The sequence below is a fragment of the Apteryx mantelli genome, chromosome 15, assembly GCF_036417845.1.
Source record: "Apteryx mantelli isolate bAptMan1 chromosome 15, bAptMan1.hap1, whole genome shotgun sequence".
Lineage (NCBI taxonomy): Eukaryota > Metazoa > Chordata > Aves > Apterygiformes > Apterygidae > Apteryx > Apteryx mantelli.
Genome location: NC_089992.1, coordinates 25,543,845 through 25,557,584, shown reverse-complemented (window position 1 = coordinate 25,557,584; position 13,740 = coordinate 25,543,845). Strand labels below are relative to the sequence as shown.

General features: G+C 44.2%; 1 protein-coding gene across 2 annotated transcripts in view; it reads left to right on the top strand.

The window, feature by feature from the left end:
* Positions 1–13,740, top strand: part of CSNK1G1 (casein kinase 1 gamma 1) — a 124,153-nt gene that overhangs the window by 98,388 nt on the left and 12,025 nt on the right. For both annotated transcript variants that reach the window (XM_067305902.1, XM_067305903.1), the window contains exons 9-12: positions 870–954; positions 3,389–3,537; positions 5,124–5,228; positions 10,379–10,486. In XM_067305902.1, coding sequence (XP_067162003.1) covers positions 870–954; positions 3,389–3,537; positions 5,124–5,228; positions 10,379–10,486 — 447 coding nt within the window. The remainder of the gene's footprint in view (positions 1–869; positions 955–3,388; positions 3,538–5,123; positions 5,229–10,378; positions 10,487–13,740) is intronic.

The window sequence follows — 13,740 nt, the reverse complement described above, 5'->3', positions numbered from 1 at the left end:
TCACTCTTCCAGGCTTCTTCTGCTTCCACTCTTGGTCTATACTGTCAGTGCTAAAGTTTTGAGAAAATGTCTTATAATGCCTATGCTGCTTGCAGGTCTAACTGGAATAATCTGAAACGGAGGCAATAAAAACCTGTTCTTGAGATACCGATTGGAGCAGAGTTCTCTTCTTCAGGAGGGATTTAAGTTGGAAATCTGTAACTGAAAATTGCTTCATTTTTCTTGATGGCCAGCTGTTTAATCAGTGTTGTCTAGGTGGTAGACACTTTGTGAGTGAAAGGAGAAGTTCATTTTACAGTAACATAGGATTTGGGAGAAGTGTGACTCTGATGTAGACTAGTTACTTGACTATGTGGTGGCGTTCTGTTACATGCAGTAGAGCAAAAACTCAACATGCCCAAGTTGCAGTCACAGTTTATCTAATTTTACAGTTGCTTACAAAGGTGCCGTGGTTGGCTGATGACTCTAATCCTAGGACTGTTCTGTACTGGTGTCAGAATACTGATGTGCAGTCATAATAAATGCAGCTTCATTTTCTTGCCCCATGAAAGCTTCCTGTACACTCTTCATGACTGTGCTGGTAAGATAGCTTTGTAAAACACTAACACTTATGCTTCCTTTCAAGTACTGAAGATGTTTTGAGTGCATTGCTGGATATTCTTTGCTGATAGCATGTAAAATGTTTAGTGAGAATTGCAACAGGGTAATACAGTAATGTTGTCTAAGACGCAGTATAGTTACAAGTAACATCGTTTGATACCACCCAGAATCAGTACTGAATACCTTTTTCTTTCTTCCCATACAGCATGCCATTTATCTCATGACTGAACTCTTTCTTCACAATTGTGTTTTGTCTTTGTTCCCTACAGGCTGACACCTTAAAAGAGAGGTATCAGAAGATTGGGGACACAAAGAGAAACACTCCGGTTGAAGTTCTCTGTGAGAACTTTCCAGGTAAGTCCTGATGGGATTATTGCAGTCCAGTGTAACTGTTGGAGACTGAATATACCCTGTTAAATATGACTGTTTTGAGCTCATCTGGCAGAACATATTTGGATGATATATATCTGTTATGTTGTTCCTGTAGCTGGCAAAATCTGGAGCTGCTGCTATGTATTAGTGGGGCCCAAGAGCCTGTGACCGTGGCTTATGATAAGCATAACTCTTCTCACTGAGGAGGATGAACATTGCTCAAGTTCCTCATGTTCCCACTTTTCTTTTTGGCTTCTTTCTGAAAGAGTGCCTTGTTGTTTTTTCTCCTCTCGAGTGACCATGCTGGATCTATTGAGTTCATTCTTTTCCATTTGGAATGTTTCCCAGATGTTAAAATTTTAGGTGGCCAGCTTAGATGTGATGATGTGTCTGTCACTGAATTCCACTTTCTGAGAATGATTTTAAGGAGTGCATTATTAAAGATGTGTTTATAGCTGAACCTGACATCTTTTCTGCAGTTAAACAAAAGTCCACCTGGGAGCTAGGAGAGCAGAGCACAAAGTTAAAGCCCTCCCCAGGTACCGTGTAGCCTTCACGGAGAGGGTCTTGGTGTTCTGTCTAGGAAGTGGGTATCCTGGCATCAGGGAGAGCACCCAGGTTCCTGTAATCACAGAAGTAAATCAACACAAGTAAGGTTGGAGCAACAACAGGTCTATTGTCCCATAACAGCCCCGCTCTTGTAGGAACCGTTCTGTCTGTTGGCTCTTTCCCAGTGTGAGGGGCAGCAGGCCTGGAAGTGGATGTTGTTCACTCAAGGTGTACTAATTCCCCAGATGCATTTGCATCCAAAATCCACCTAGTCTGAAGCAGAACAGGACAGCTGTCCTGTCACTGAATGGCTGTTCTCCTCTTTTGCTCTCTTTCACGTTTCTTCCTTTCCCCACTACTGCTTTCTCAGAGCTCTGTCACCTGCACAGGCCTGGGCTGAAGGGAGATGAAGAAGTTGCTTCTTTTCCTTGCTGGCCTGAAACCTGTTGGTCCTCCACCTTTCAGAGATAACAGCGGGAAGGGGGAATTACCTTTCCTCTTTTCCTTTTTTCTTTTTTTCTTTTTTTTCCCTTCCTCCGTGTGACATGCAAACTGTGAGCCGTTGGAAAAGTCCAGTATCACTAAGCAATGCTGTCCTTACTTTTGTCAGTTAAAGGCAAAAACCATGCTGATGTGTCATTATTACTGCAGTACACAGACTCGCACCTCCTACTGAGCTCAAACATAACATAAGTCCTGCCTTGGCATAGATATGAGCCAAAGGAGAGCTGGAAAGGGGCAGGAAATGAGCTTGTTCTCAGTTCATTAGCTCAACAACGAACAGTTACATGTGCAGGAGGCATGTTCATGTTTGAGCCTCACCTTCAAAGCCTTGCTTTGAGTATACAACTGAAGTAGCGCCACTGGGCCAGCTCAGAGATCATTCTGAATTTGGATTTCATTGCATTGCTTCAGCTCAACTTTCAGACAGAGCTTTAGTTTCCATAACATAAGCGAGCAACGTGTTTGCTTCCTGGCAGGAGGTGTTCTCATGCAGCGCTCTGTGCAGCCAGACCCTAGCTGCCACAGGAGCTCTGGGGTGCCACGACCAAGCACACCGAGAACCTCTCCTGCTTTCCTTCTCCAGCTGGCTATAGAGCTGTAGGGTTGTGTTTGTCCACAAAATTCAGATGAAATCACTGTGGCTGTTTGAAGTGTCTGTGAGAGCAGACACATGCATCAGCATCCTGTCGGCAGGTTCAGTGAGTTGGCATTTATTGTGCAACGTGTTTCAGTGTTCGTGTTTATACAAGTGTGTATAATACAACTGGCCTTGGAATTCAGGTTCGAGGTGGAGCAGCAGCTCTCCGGAGCAGATGTGGAACTTCCCGCTTTGTTTGAGAAGCATTTGAATTGATCAGTGTTGTGGGCCGTTATTAAAACCAGTCCATTTTAAAGAAAAGCCATAGGCAGCACTGGCAGCCCAGACAGTTCTCTGTGCGATGCTGGATGATACAGCACAGGCCTTGTTTTATAGCAACTCAGAAGATCAGAGTAAAAGCAGACTATTCTTAGACTTTGGGCAGGGCAGAAGGGCTCTAGAGAGCTCAGTGAGATTCATGTAGCAATAAAAGACTGACAGGTAGGTCACTTAGAAGGGTAAAGACTTGTTGGATAGCCTCAGGTTACATAAATCTGCAAGGCTCAGCTGAAGTTAGTGGAGCCTGGACAATTCACACCACTGGGGGACCCGGCCCCTGGTCCAACTTCGAGCGCTAGAGAGCGAGTCTTGCCTGTTGCTGTGGGTAGGCCCATTTGGAGTTATTTGAAAAGCTAAATGTTTCCAGTGGGAAGCTAAATTTTTCCAGTGTGTCAGTTGTGCCTTACACTGAACTGATGCTGCTTCTTTTTTCCCCTTTTCCAACAGAGGAGATGGCCACATACCTCCGTTATGTTCGGCGATTAGACTTCTTTGAGAGACCAGACTACGATTACTTGCGAACCATCTTCACAGAGCTGTTTGAAAAGAAAGGCTACACCTTTGACTATGCCTATGACTGGGTTGGCAGGCCAATTGTAAGTTGTTCTTGCAGAAACGCAGTGCCTTGCCTTCCGTGTCCTGCTTCCCAGCCACCTGGCTCTTTGTTTGCTCCTAATAATCTCGTTTAATGCCAGCGAGCTCAGGGTCAAATTATTCACTTCTGTTATCTAGCTAACATGGGCTCTTCATTAGTGAGATGTCCTGATGTTGTGTTCAAGGGGTTCTTGCAGTGCCTTGATGATTCCTTAAGTGGCAGAAGGCCCCTTCCCACCTCTTTGAGCTTGCTCTGGTGGGGCACTCAAACCTTATTTTACCAGCTGTGGCAGTGAACATGGTGAGAATTAACTTTCTCTCGTCTAGCACAGGATTTGAGACCTTTATAATCAATATCTAAAGACATCATTTTGCAACAGGAGAGCGTACTTGCTACCTCTGCACCGAATGGCGGAAGATCCCTGTAATGGTCGAGTTCTCATACAGAAGTACAGGAGATCTTAGCAAGGCTCTGAAGGATGCTCAGCAAACAGTAACAGCAAACCCATTCTGAGCTCAAATGATCCTGGTGCTTACCCTACTCCAGAGGCTCTGCCAGCTATAAAGAAAGTGCGTGGCAAGGAAATCTGGGAGTATCCAAGCTCCATTTAGCAGTTCCATGACACTAGATGGAACATGTGATCTTGACATGTTGCTTCTGTTGTCAAAAGCCATTTATATTCAAGGAGACCTTAGCCAAGAGAGCTGTCATGGGGAAATCTGAGGGAGATGTCTAAAGCTCTTCTGGTGGCTGCCTGTGTGATTTGTGTCCATGGCGCCCAGCCTGTCACTTGCGTTTTGTGTTGTTCTGATGATAGCCTTCATGCTAATAGCCCATCACTACACACCAGCAATGGCAAAGAGATCTGTAAATAATTGTCACTGGTGCCAGACCAAATGTCTTCGGTGCTAAACTTGGTATGGTTGCTGGTGATTTAGTGTCTGAGCTATATATAGCATTACCAATGTTTACTTTGCCCCAAACAGTTCGCTTTAATAAGTAATCATTCCCTTTGTAAATCATGATTTTTCTCCTCATTCTTGTTTAATTACAAAGGCAATTGATAAAAAGCCTGTTGTAAGACAAGCTTGCGATTGCTGACAACTGCAGTGGTTGCTATGGAGATTTTGATGTTGTGAGCAGAGATTATGACTTAGGTGAGAATACAGCAGATGAAGCTTCAATTTTAGCACATCCTGTTTCTATGCAAGTGTAGTTTTTAAAAGTAGGAAGACAATGAGATGAGGAAAAGAAATCTGTGTATTTGCAGTTGTAATCATCTCATTTGAGACACACTGAAGCGTGATCTGACAATGATACCAGATACTTAACTGTATTCTTTTAAATTCAGCTTTCCACAAGATGTTAGGTGCTGGTGTCCAGCAACCCATCAAATCACGAGGTTTTTATAGCATTTGCTATAATTATCCTAGGTTGCTGTCAGTGCCTTTGAGCAGTGTTTTGGTTGTGTTCCTATATTTTCTGCACAATGTGAACTAACCTGACAAGTTATGCTTGTGCATGCGTGTGTTGAGAGAGTGGCGTCTCAGACATTGGCTTCAACGTAACAAACACCTTATTTTCCAGCCTACTCCAGTGGGATCTGTTCACATAGATTCCGGGACATCTGCAGTAACAAGAGACAGCCACGTGCATAGGGATCGACCATCGCAGCAGGCCCACCGCAATCAGGTGTGTTGCTCCCCGTTGCTTTGGCACTATTGCATCGATAGTGCCTCTCTCAATTCCTCTCGGTCTGGAGAACTAGAAACCCTGTGCCGAAGGCCGTGCCTTAGAGAGAGCCAGGGCTGATTCTTGCCTTGTTCATGGCAAGCATGTTCCCTGTTTAATTTAGGAAGGTTACGACTTGAGGGGAATTTTGTTGAAACGACGAATTGCTGAAATACTGTATCTGCCAGTGGAATTCCTCAGGATCGTGAACCAAAGGGAGTGGGTCATTCTTTTGTAGTTGGTGGGTAAACTATTTAACTTAACTATCCAGCCTAGTCACACTATATGACCTATCTGGCCAACAACCTTTTTTTGGCTGCTTTTACTCCTAGCAAATGGGCTGTGGAGTAGAGCAACGGTTCTGGCTGTGGCAGCCTGCTCCCAGTTGCCACCTTCCATGGACCACACAGCCGTAATAAGGATGTGTTTGTCCTTTGTACGCACAGTATATCCAGCACAGGGTGTCAAGTTCACTTCCCGAGTGTCTGCTGTGAGCAAATCACGCAGCATAAAGCGTTGCCAGTGTAGGGTCCTCTGGGGAGGCTGGGCATCATGGTCTGGATGAACTGCCAGTTTCTGAATTTCCCCATTTTTTCCTGTCTAGTTGTAATATTTGTTGGTGTTGAGAGTTTGGATTTTCTGTATTAACAGAACTGATCAGAAGTTCAGTAGATCTCCAACTGCTGGCTCCTAGTTAGAGCTGTTGGTGCTCTTACTTCCCAGTGAGTGGTTCTGGGCTCGCTCTGCTCCTCTAACTGCTGTGTGCCGTTCTAGCGCCTTGTCTGCTGTCTCTGTTCTCACGCGAGCTTGGTTTTGTGGTTGCAGAATCAAGTGTGAGATGTAATAACCTGTCTAGGCTCGGCTTTCCTTGTTCCACACAGCTGGGCTCGGAGTGATAGAGCAGCTAATATAGACTAGAATACATCTAAAGCCGTCAGCTAAAATCTGAATGAATATCCCTCATTAGATGTGTTGCTTGTAGGAAGCTGGATTGTTTGAAGCTTGTGTGCAGTACTGTATTTATGCATGCTTATTAGTGTGGACTGGTATGTGAGTACTATTAAAATAATCTGCTTTAATATATTGCCTGATTAATGCATTAACCCCTTTTTGGGTGGCAGTTTCTTGTTGTCCGCTCTTGACAACAGACCTTCGTGCTATGTACATACAAGGCATCTTGTTTCCTTTAACTGACAGTGATGCCTGGCTTCATTTTCAAGCATGTTAATTCACAAGTTACAGTACATAGCAGAAAAAAATGTTATTCAGACAGCTTCAGTCCTTGTTCTTCTGAGCCTCTCAGATAATCTTGATGCTATATTGCATGGCAGCTTTTATAATTTTTTTTTCACCTAAACATTGTTTAGGATGCTGAATTATTTAATATTCCCAATATGCACTGAAAATCAGTTTCTTCTTGCAAAAGCACAAATAATTCTCTTCCAAGGGTTGTTCCTTTTAAATGTTGTGCAAACCATTTCTATGCAGAAAAAAGTAGAAAAAATAAACTTCTAGGGCAGTGGATGGAGATATGGATTTGGGTCAAGTGACCACCTTGATCTCCAGAGTTAATTGCTGTATTTCTGTTCCCTAGTGTAATAACTGCAGACTTTCTTTTATAATACTTGGTTTCCCAGTAAAGACACTGACACAAGAGTGATCTACTTTTTGTAGCCTTTTCCTCTAGTAAACAAAGATACTTACTATCTAGCAAAGATTGGTGAGCCCTACCCTCTCTCTCTTCAGATGCTAGTCTTGTCCTGTCATTTGGTGACTAGTAGGAAGGTGATGAGAGTTAACAGGACCGCGACGTTCTCAAATTCACGGGCATCACTTGCTCAGTGTCATCGTTTGGGTTGCTCTTCAGGCTGCTCAGCTCAAACCTGCTTCTAAAAGTTTATCAGGTACTTGGGTGTAGAGCCAAAAGACAAAGATCTGATTCTTGTGGCTTCGAAAGCCTCTCCCAGAAACAGCTTCCAGGCTCCTAGGCTGAAGTGTGCTTCTCCTAATGTTGGTGCAGCACGGTTCTACTTCATCACCTGGGGTGGCCAAGTGCCTGATGGCATAGTGCTCTGTAAGGAACAGTGCTCAAGATCTGTCTTCTACTAGCTTTTAAAATCTTCATGTAAATTCTGCAGCTGTTCATAATTTTGTGACTTGAAGCAATCAAAATGTAATCTAAGGGAAATTCTTCTCCAGTAATTTCCCTGAATGTTACCAAGCAGAAAAAATACAAGCAGCCTATCAGGCTGACAGGAAGAACATGAGGAAGATTAAATAGGACGAAGCCTGGACAAGACCAGCTCTAGGGAGATATTACCCATGTATTAGATTTGTTGACTGCTTGGAAGGGAGGACTGCACCATGGAGCACTCTGGGAGGGAGTCAAGGGTCACTTGCAGAGGGAATGATATCGAATGCTTTATAAACGTGAGCAGACTTCTTTCTTATCCTGCTTCCTTTTGCAAATGCTCCTGTTCTAGTTCAGCAGCAACTTCTAGTTAGTGATAGACAACTTTATTCAAAGGTTCCAGAGTCCTTCTCCCGTGTGTAGCCACTTGCTGTCTTTTATACGCAGACTGGGCTGTGACATTGAGCACGGTAGCTTCTCTCTTGCCCTGGCCAGGGCTCGGGCTCATCCTCCATGGCTGCAGGGAGTAACACAGAGCAGTGCTGCAGAAAGGCAGGGCCTGGACTCCTCTCTTTGATTAGCTAATTCAGCTTTACTGCTGATAACTTAAAGTTTACTTGCTTGAGCCTCTTGTTTCCTGCTCTCTGGCTGGATTAAAGCTTGTTTGTGCTGGCCAGTTCCATGACTAGTGTCTCCGTTCAGCATCCCTCCTGCCAGGTGTGTGCACTATGGGGATTCTGCTTCCCTGCCCTCTCTTCTTTCAAATTTGTGCTTCGACTTTGAAACATTTGCTTAAATCTTTTTGTATGGTGCCATATAGGTCATTTATATGTGGGAGATAGCTTTTGTATGCTGACGTGTCACGAATGAACGTGTCCTATCAGTTGCTTTAGGCCTCGCTACATCCTCTCCTGTTGGCCTAACACAGAACTGCCTGTTTGTCCTATGCTTCCTGGTCTTAGGAAGCAGGTGCATTCCTTTGGCTGACCAGTTATGTTTAGCCGTGCTGAGATGCTTATTGGTCTTAGGAAGGTGAATGCTGGAGGGGTTATCTCCTCAGTGCTGGGTGACCTATAAGAAGCTTAACATGCAAGTGCAAGGTGGATTTTCTGATAAAACAGATCAAATGTGCATGATTCTTCCCATGGAGAGAGGATGCAGGAGAATGAAGCATGTACAGGCGAGTGTCAGGGATGACCTGCATGGTGATGTGAGGCATAACAGAACCTCTACAGAAACAGTCAGTAGGGCAGGGAACAGCATCCCTGCTGGGATTGATCAGGACCTTCTGTATGGCTCACTGCGACTAGTAACTCCAAACATAAAACCAGTTCAAAGGAAAGATAAATCTTCTAGTCTTAAAACATCTGAGAGTTCAGTCTCTTGGGTTTAGACCTACCAATTCATATTCCAGATGAATTCTGCCAACAATTCATTGAATTAAGAATTGCTGTTTTTATGTGGTGAAAGAGGCATTGAGGTGTAATGTGACTCTGTGATCTATAAAAAGCTCCATCTTGTTCTCCATGAAGCGGGAAGCACTGCATGTGAACAACTTACCTTTTATTGTGGGGACTGACATATCTGAGACCACAAGAGAAGGTTTCTCAGACTGCCCAAGGTTCAAAAGTCAGGCCAACAGCCTCCTGGCTTCAGATACATACTTGGATGGGTACCTTCTGTTCCAGTAGAGACTGGGCAAGCTCAAAAGGTTGGCCTGGATCGCCTCCTCCTCCCCCTGAAAAAACTGTGAGTGGAAACCATGCGATTTGGTTGAGTGAGCTGAGATGCATAGGTCTCATTGTCAAATGGCCAAAAGTAAATGCAGCTCTTTGTCAAGGACAAGAGCTGATCACTGCTCTGTGACTGGTTTTGGTGGTCATGCTCCTGTGCGTCTCTACTTGGGTATCATTCAACATACTGCAAAAACCTTTGAGGCATTTTGATTACTCAGGGCTCATTGCTCTACCAGAGTATTCCCTCTGCTATTCTGTTCTTAAAGCAGCTTTGCTGAAAAGCAAAATTCATTTCGAAAAGGGCGTTCATCACAAGTGTGTTTCCTTGTATTTTATAGCTAGTTCTTATCTCAGAAAAAGTACATTAGCTTTGGGCAGAAAGAACATGAATTTTGGCAAAAAGCTGGGAAGTGTGACAAGTTGTTAGATGTAGTTTGTATCTGCTTTCCTAAAACCTGTTTCAGGGTCTCTGCTTCCTAGCTGAATGAATTACTCCATGAAAAGCGCAAAAGGAACATTCCATATAGATAAATTCAGGATTTTTTTTCCCCATGTGTAGCACACTTGTTTTGCATTCAATATATTGTTCTAATAATTGCGTTGCATAAAGTTTGCATCTATTTTGGTTGAAGAAGAAACTATTACAGCAAGTTCATCTACTGTGCTTTTTTCCAGCAAAACAAAACCAGGAAAAAAAAAAAAACAACTCTCACTCCAGTCAAGTAGGTGGGGTAGATGTTTCTTTCTGCACTGTACAGATGAATCAGTGTGTGGAACCGGCTTTTGGTGAAATAAAATGTGGCTTTGTTTTATGTTGCAAATTTGAGCCAAAAATACGTATCTTAGGGAAGTCAAATTGTGTATCCGATCCTGCTGCCATGTGAAGAGCTCTGATGTGTGACCTGACAGAGCTGTTTAAACATGTTGTTAGTATGTTTGTTTCTATGCTGAAAAACATGGAAATGAAGCCGTGTAGTGAAATAACTTCCTGAATAGATATGAGCTTTCTCTCCATTCGTCAGATAGAGGAGAAGAAATCTACTCCTGCAGTGGATTGCTGCAGACACCACTAAAGTGAAGTATGAGGTGCACTTGGTAAAGCAAAATTTTACCCTAGCTAAATGTTTAAATGCCTTGCTTTTTGCAGAAAAACTAACTCACTAACAACCATGCTTTCATTTCTACACCTGACTCACCCTGTGCCCTCTCCTCTCTTTCTATCATGCTTCTGAATTTGCGAGCAGGCACCATCAGATCGCCGAGGAGAGTGGGAGATCCAGCCAAACCGGCAGACGAATACCTCGTACTTGACATCTCACTTGGCTGCAGATCGGCATGGAGGATCAGTACAGGTACCTTTTCCCTCTGACTTGTACAACTTTGATGTAAGAATCTGTCTAAAATCCCCAGAAGTCTCCTTGAATTGCAGTTACAACATTAGTGATCAGGAAGGCAATTTCACAGGCTGGTTTGGCCCTGTCCTGTGCCTAATGCTCAAGCCACAGTTTTGTGGAACCCAAGCTGTGACTGGTAACATAATTGCTGTTACCTCTTCAGCAAAGCTTTTCCTCTGAGAGCTGTTTTGATCTCAGATTTGTTTGGTTGTCAAATTGAACACAGAAAGTAGTGTGTATCAGCCCATCTGGTCTATAAAGCACCCCCCTCAGGGATGCTCTTGAGTGGTAAGAGGCAACTGAGATGGGGCCTGTTGCATACAAAACCCAGAAAGGTTAGAGAAATAGTTTTGCTGTTCCAGTTCAGGCTTGACAGGCGAGTTGCTGGTTGAGTGCCTCCTGCCTAATGGAAATCTAGGGGTGTCAGACTGGAGAAGGGCACAGCGCATGGCCAGTGCAAATAGGCTATACAGCAACTCCCCTCTCAAGATGGAGGGGAGACATGTTGAAGTGTTGATGCAGCACAGTGTCACAACATGTTCTCTTGCTCCCTAGTGCGTTTGTATTTCAGTTTTGGATCCAATGTCAGTGTGAACGGCACCAGCACAAGTGTAGGGGCATGGTGGTTTGCAAGCTGTATATCACCAGTGAGTGCTAGATGATTGCATCTAGAAGGTGAAGCAGGGGATGAGCAACAGTGACAGACAGCATTAAAGGTGCCAGTACAAATAAGTTCTGAAATTCCTGAAGAGACTGCTTCTGCTTATGAAAACATACCTGCCTCTGGCTGTCGTTCAGCCTCGCTAGGGGCGTTTCTTGCACTACTGCCAGGGTAAGATGGCTTGAAATACCAGAGGGAAGGTGCAAGAGTTATTCAAGTAAATGAGAGCTGCCTAACATTGCTGGCAAGGTGAGCTTTTTGGTCTGCCAAAGAGTTTGCCTGTGAGAGCTGGCTCTAGTGTCAGACACAATCCTAGTATGACTTTGAAAACTGGCTCTGGTGAAATGGGAACTAATGCCTGGAGTGGGACAAAGCTGAACAGAGGAGACAGGAAATCTTATTTTCTGGAGTTCTCTGGAGCAGTATATGCATCTTTCACTATAGTCTAGTTTATTGTGCATTCATTGCAAGTGGCAACAGCTTGAGGAAAAAGTGCTACCTGAATGTGTCTTAAGAGACTACTACACTATTATGAGACCAAATGCTTGGAAAAAGCTGAATACTGTCTTGTATACGCATCCTCATTTGAAGCCATGTGGAGCCCTGTGCTTTCCTTTGAGGTGTGCAGTACAAGTTGCTGTTTCTCACTGCTCAAAAAGCACACGTCATGGTGTTACTCTGAATGCCAGTTGCTGGGTGAAATCGCTCTGTTCTGCAGGATCCAATTCCAAGCAGAATGCGACAGAGGAGAGGTATTTTCAGTAAGCGCCATGCTGCTAAAGGTTCCCTTTCCTGGCTGGAAACGCTCTGCTCTGTTGTGCCATTTACCCTGGAAGTGCCCCTCTTGCCAGCAGGCTCTGATCTCAGACAAGAGCAGACGGTAGAGAATCCAGCTCTCAGTAGCTTCAGAATGGGTGTTTTTATTGGTGTTGTTTTACATACAGGGAATAGTTTAATCATGCAAAATGAGCGTGAGCCATGTCTCCCCAAGAACAGCGCTGTGCCAGAATAGCTACAGCAATAAAGCAGTCCTAGTCTGGATTTGATCGTGAGGGTTGCCTATCTGAGCAGTTTCCAAGCAGGTATATGCTACTAAAAGCATTAAAATTCTGCTTATCTGCAGCCAGGAACAGCAGATATTCTGCTGTGCGTGGCTGCTCCGACTGCAGCATGACGGACACTTAAACGGTTTCTCAGCAGATGTCCCAGCTAACACCGAACGTTTGGGAAGTCAGTAGTTTTAAGTGACTGTTTCCTTTAAGGCAACTGTTGAATTTGCCACATCAGAATAAAGTGGCAGAATGAAAAAAAAAAAAAAAAAGAAAGAAAAGGAAAATCTTCAGCTGCTTCTTGTTAAATTTCATTTTACAAAAGGCTTTCAAAGTGTGGGAAGATCACGGGGAATAGTGCAATTAACTGCTAGTGTTTAGCAAAGCTGTGTGGGAAGTGTGGGGGTCCTGAGAGCCTGCATAGAGCTACAGTGCAGTCAATGAGTTTGAGAGGGGGACATCAAGAGGACCCATGGGGTAATCACTAGAGAGGAAAGCTCTGAAGAACATGTGAGCTTATTTCTGACCTGTCTTGGCAGAAACTGAGCATGGGACATGTTCTACTTTCATTTCTGCAGAAACAGCAATTGTTGGTAGAACTTAAGATTTCAAAAAAAATATGTATAGAGGCACTTAACAGTGAGAACTCTTAAAGATCTGCTGCTTCTCTGGCTTCCTTCCCTTCATCTCTGGTGGTTAGGTCATCCTGAGCCACCAGGAAATACCTGGTAGCACTTCGACTCCTGAAATGTGCATGGACCATAGGGCTTCCCAGACTCAGTTATCAGAGTTACAACCTCAGCTGCTAACTCTCCTGAAGATTGGAACTCCAGGATGTGAGGTACCTCCTTTTACCTTGTAGAAAGGCAAAGAGGTGGAGTGTGAGTGGAACCACCCATCATTACAGCTCTGGATTCAGGAGCAACTGCAGGTGTTCAGAGCAATGTGCAGAAGCCTGTCCTACCTTCCAGATGGAGTGTGGAAAGACCGGCTGAACTTTGGTCTGATACGGGCTTGTTTGTTGGTCACTGTTGCAGTCCCACTTGCAGCAGAGTGATCGTGAATTATCCAGAACATTATGTGCTCTCCTGGGTAATGTACCCCTGGCTCCTGACAGCTGGGGGTACCTATATGAAAACATTCAAGTAAGCCATACTGTAAACTGTGAAGCAAAAGGAGATTAGAGACCATATAAATACCTTTGGGCAATGAAATCATTTCAGGAACTGGCTGTGTAAGGAATGAGGTGTTGAGGGTTCTGGAATGAGTTCTTTCCCCCCCTAGTGGCAGGCAACAGGGCCAAGTCCCTCACAGGCCACCTAGGGATTTCTTGGTGCCTCTATATGCAGGTGTTCACTTGACCTTCCCAAGAAGTGTCCCTGCTGTCTACAGCCAGTGCTGTGCTAGATGCTTCAACTGTCAAAACGTGGGTCCTAGAAGTTAGTGTCTCTAGAAGGACTGCTCTAAAGGTGTCAGGAGAAAACAGTCAGCATAATACAGTT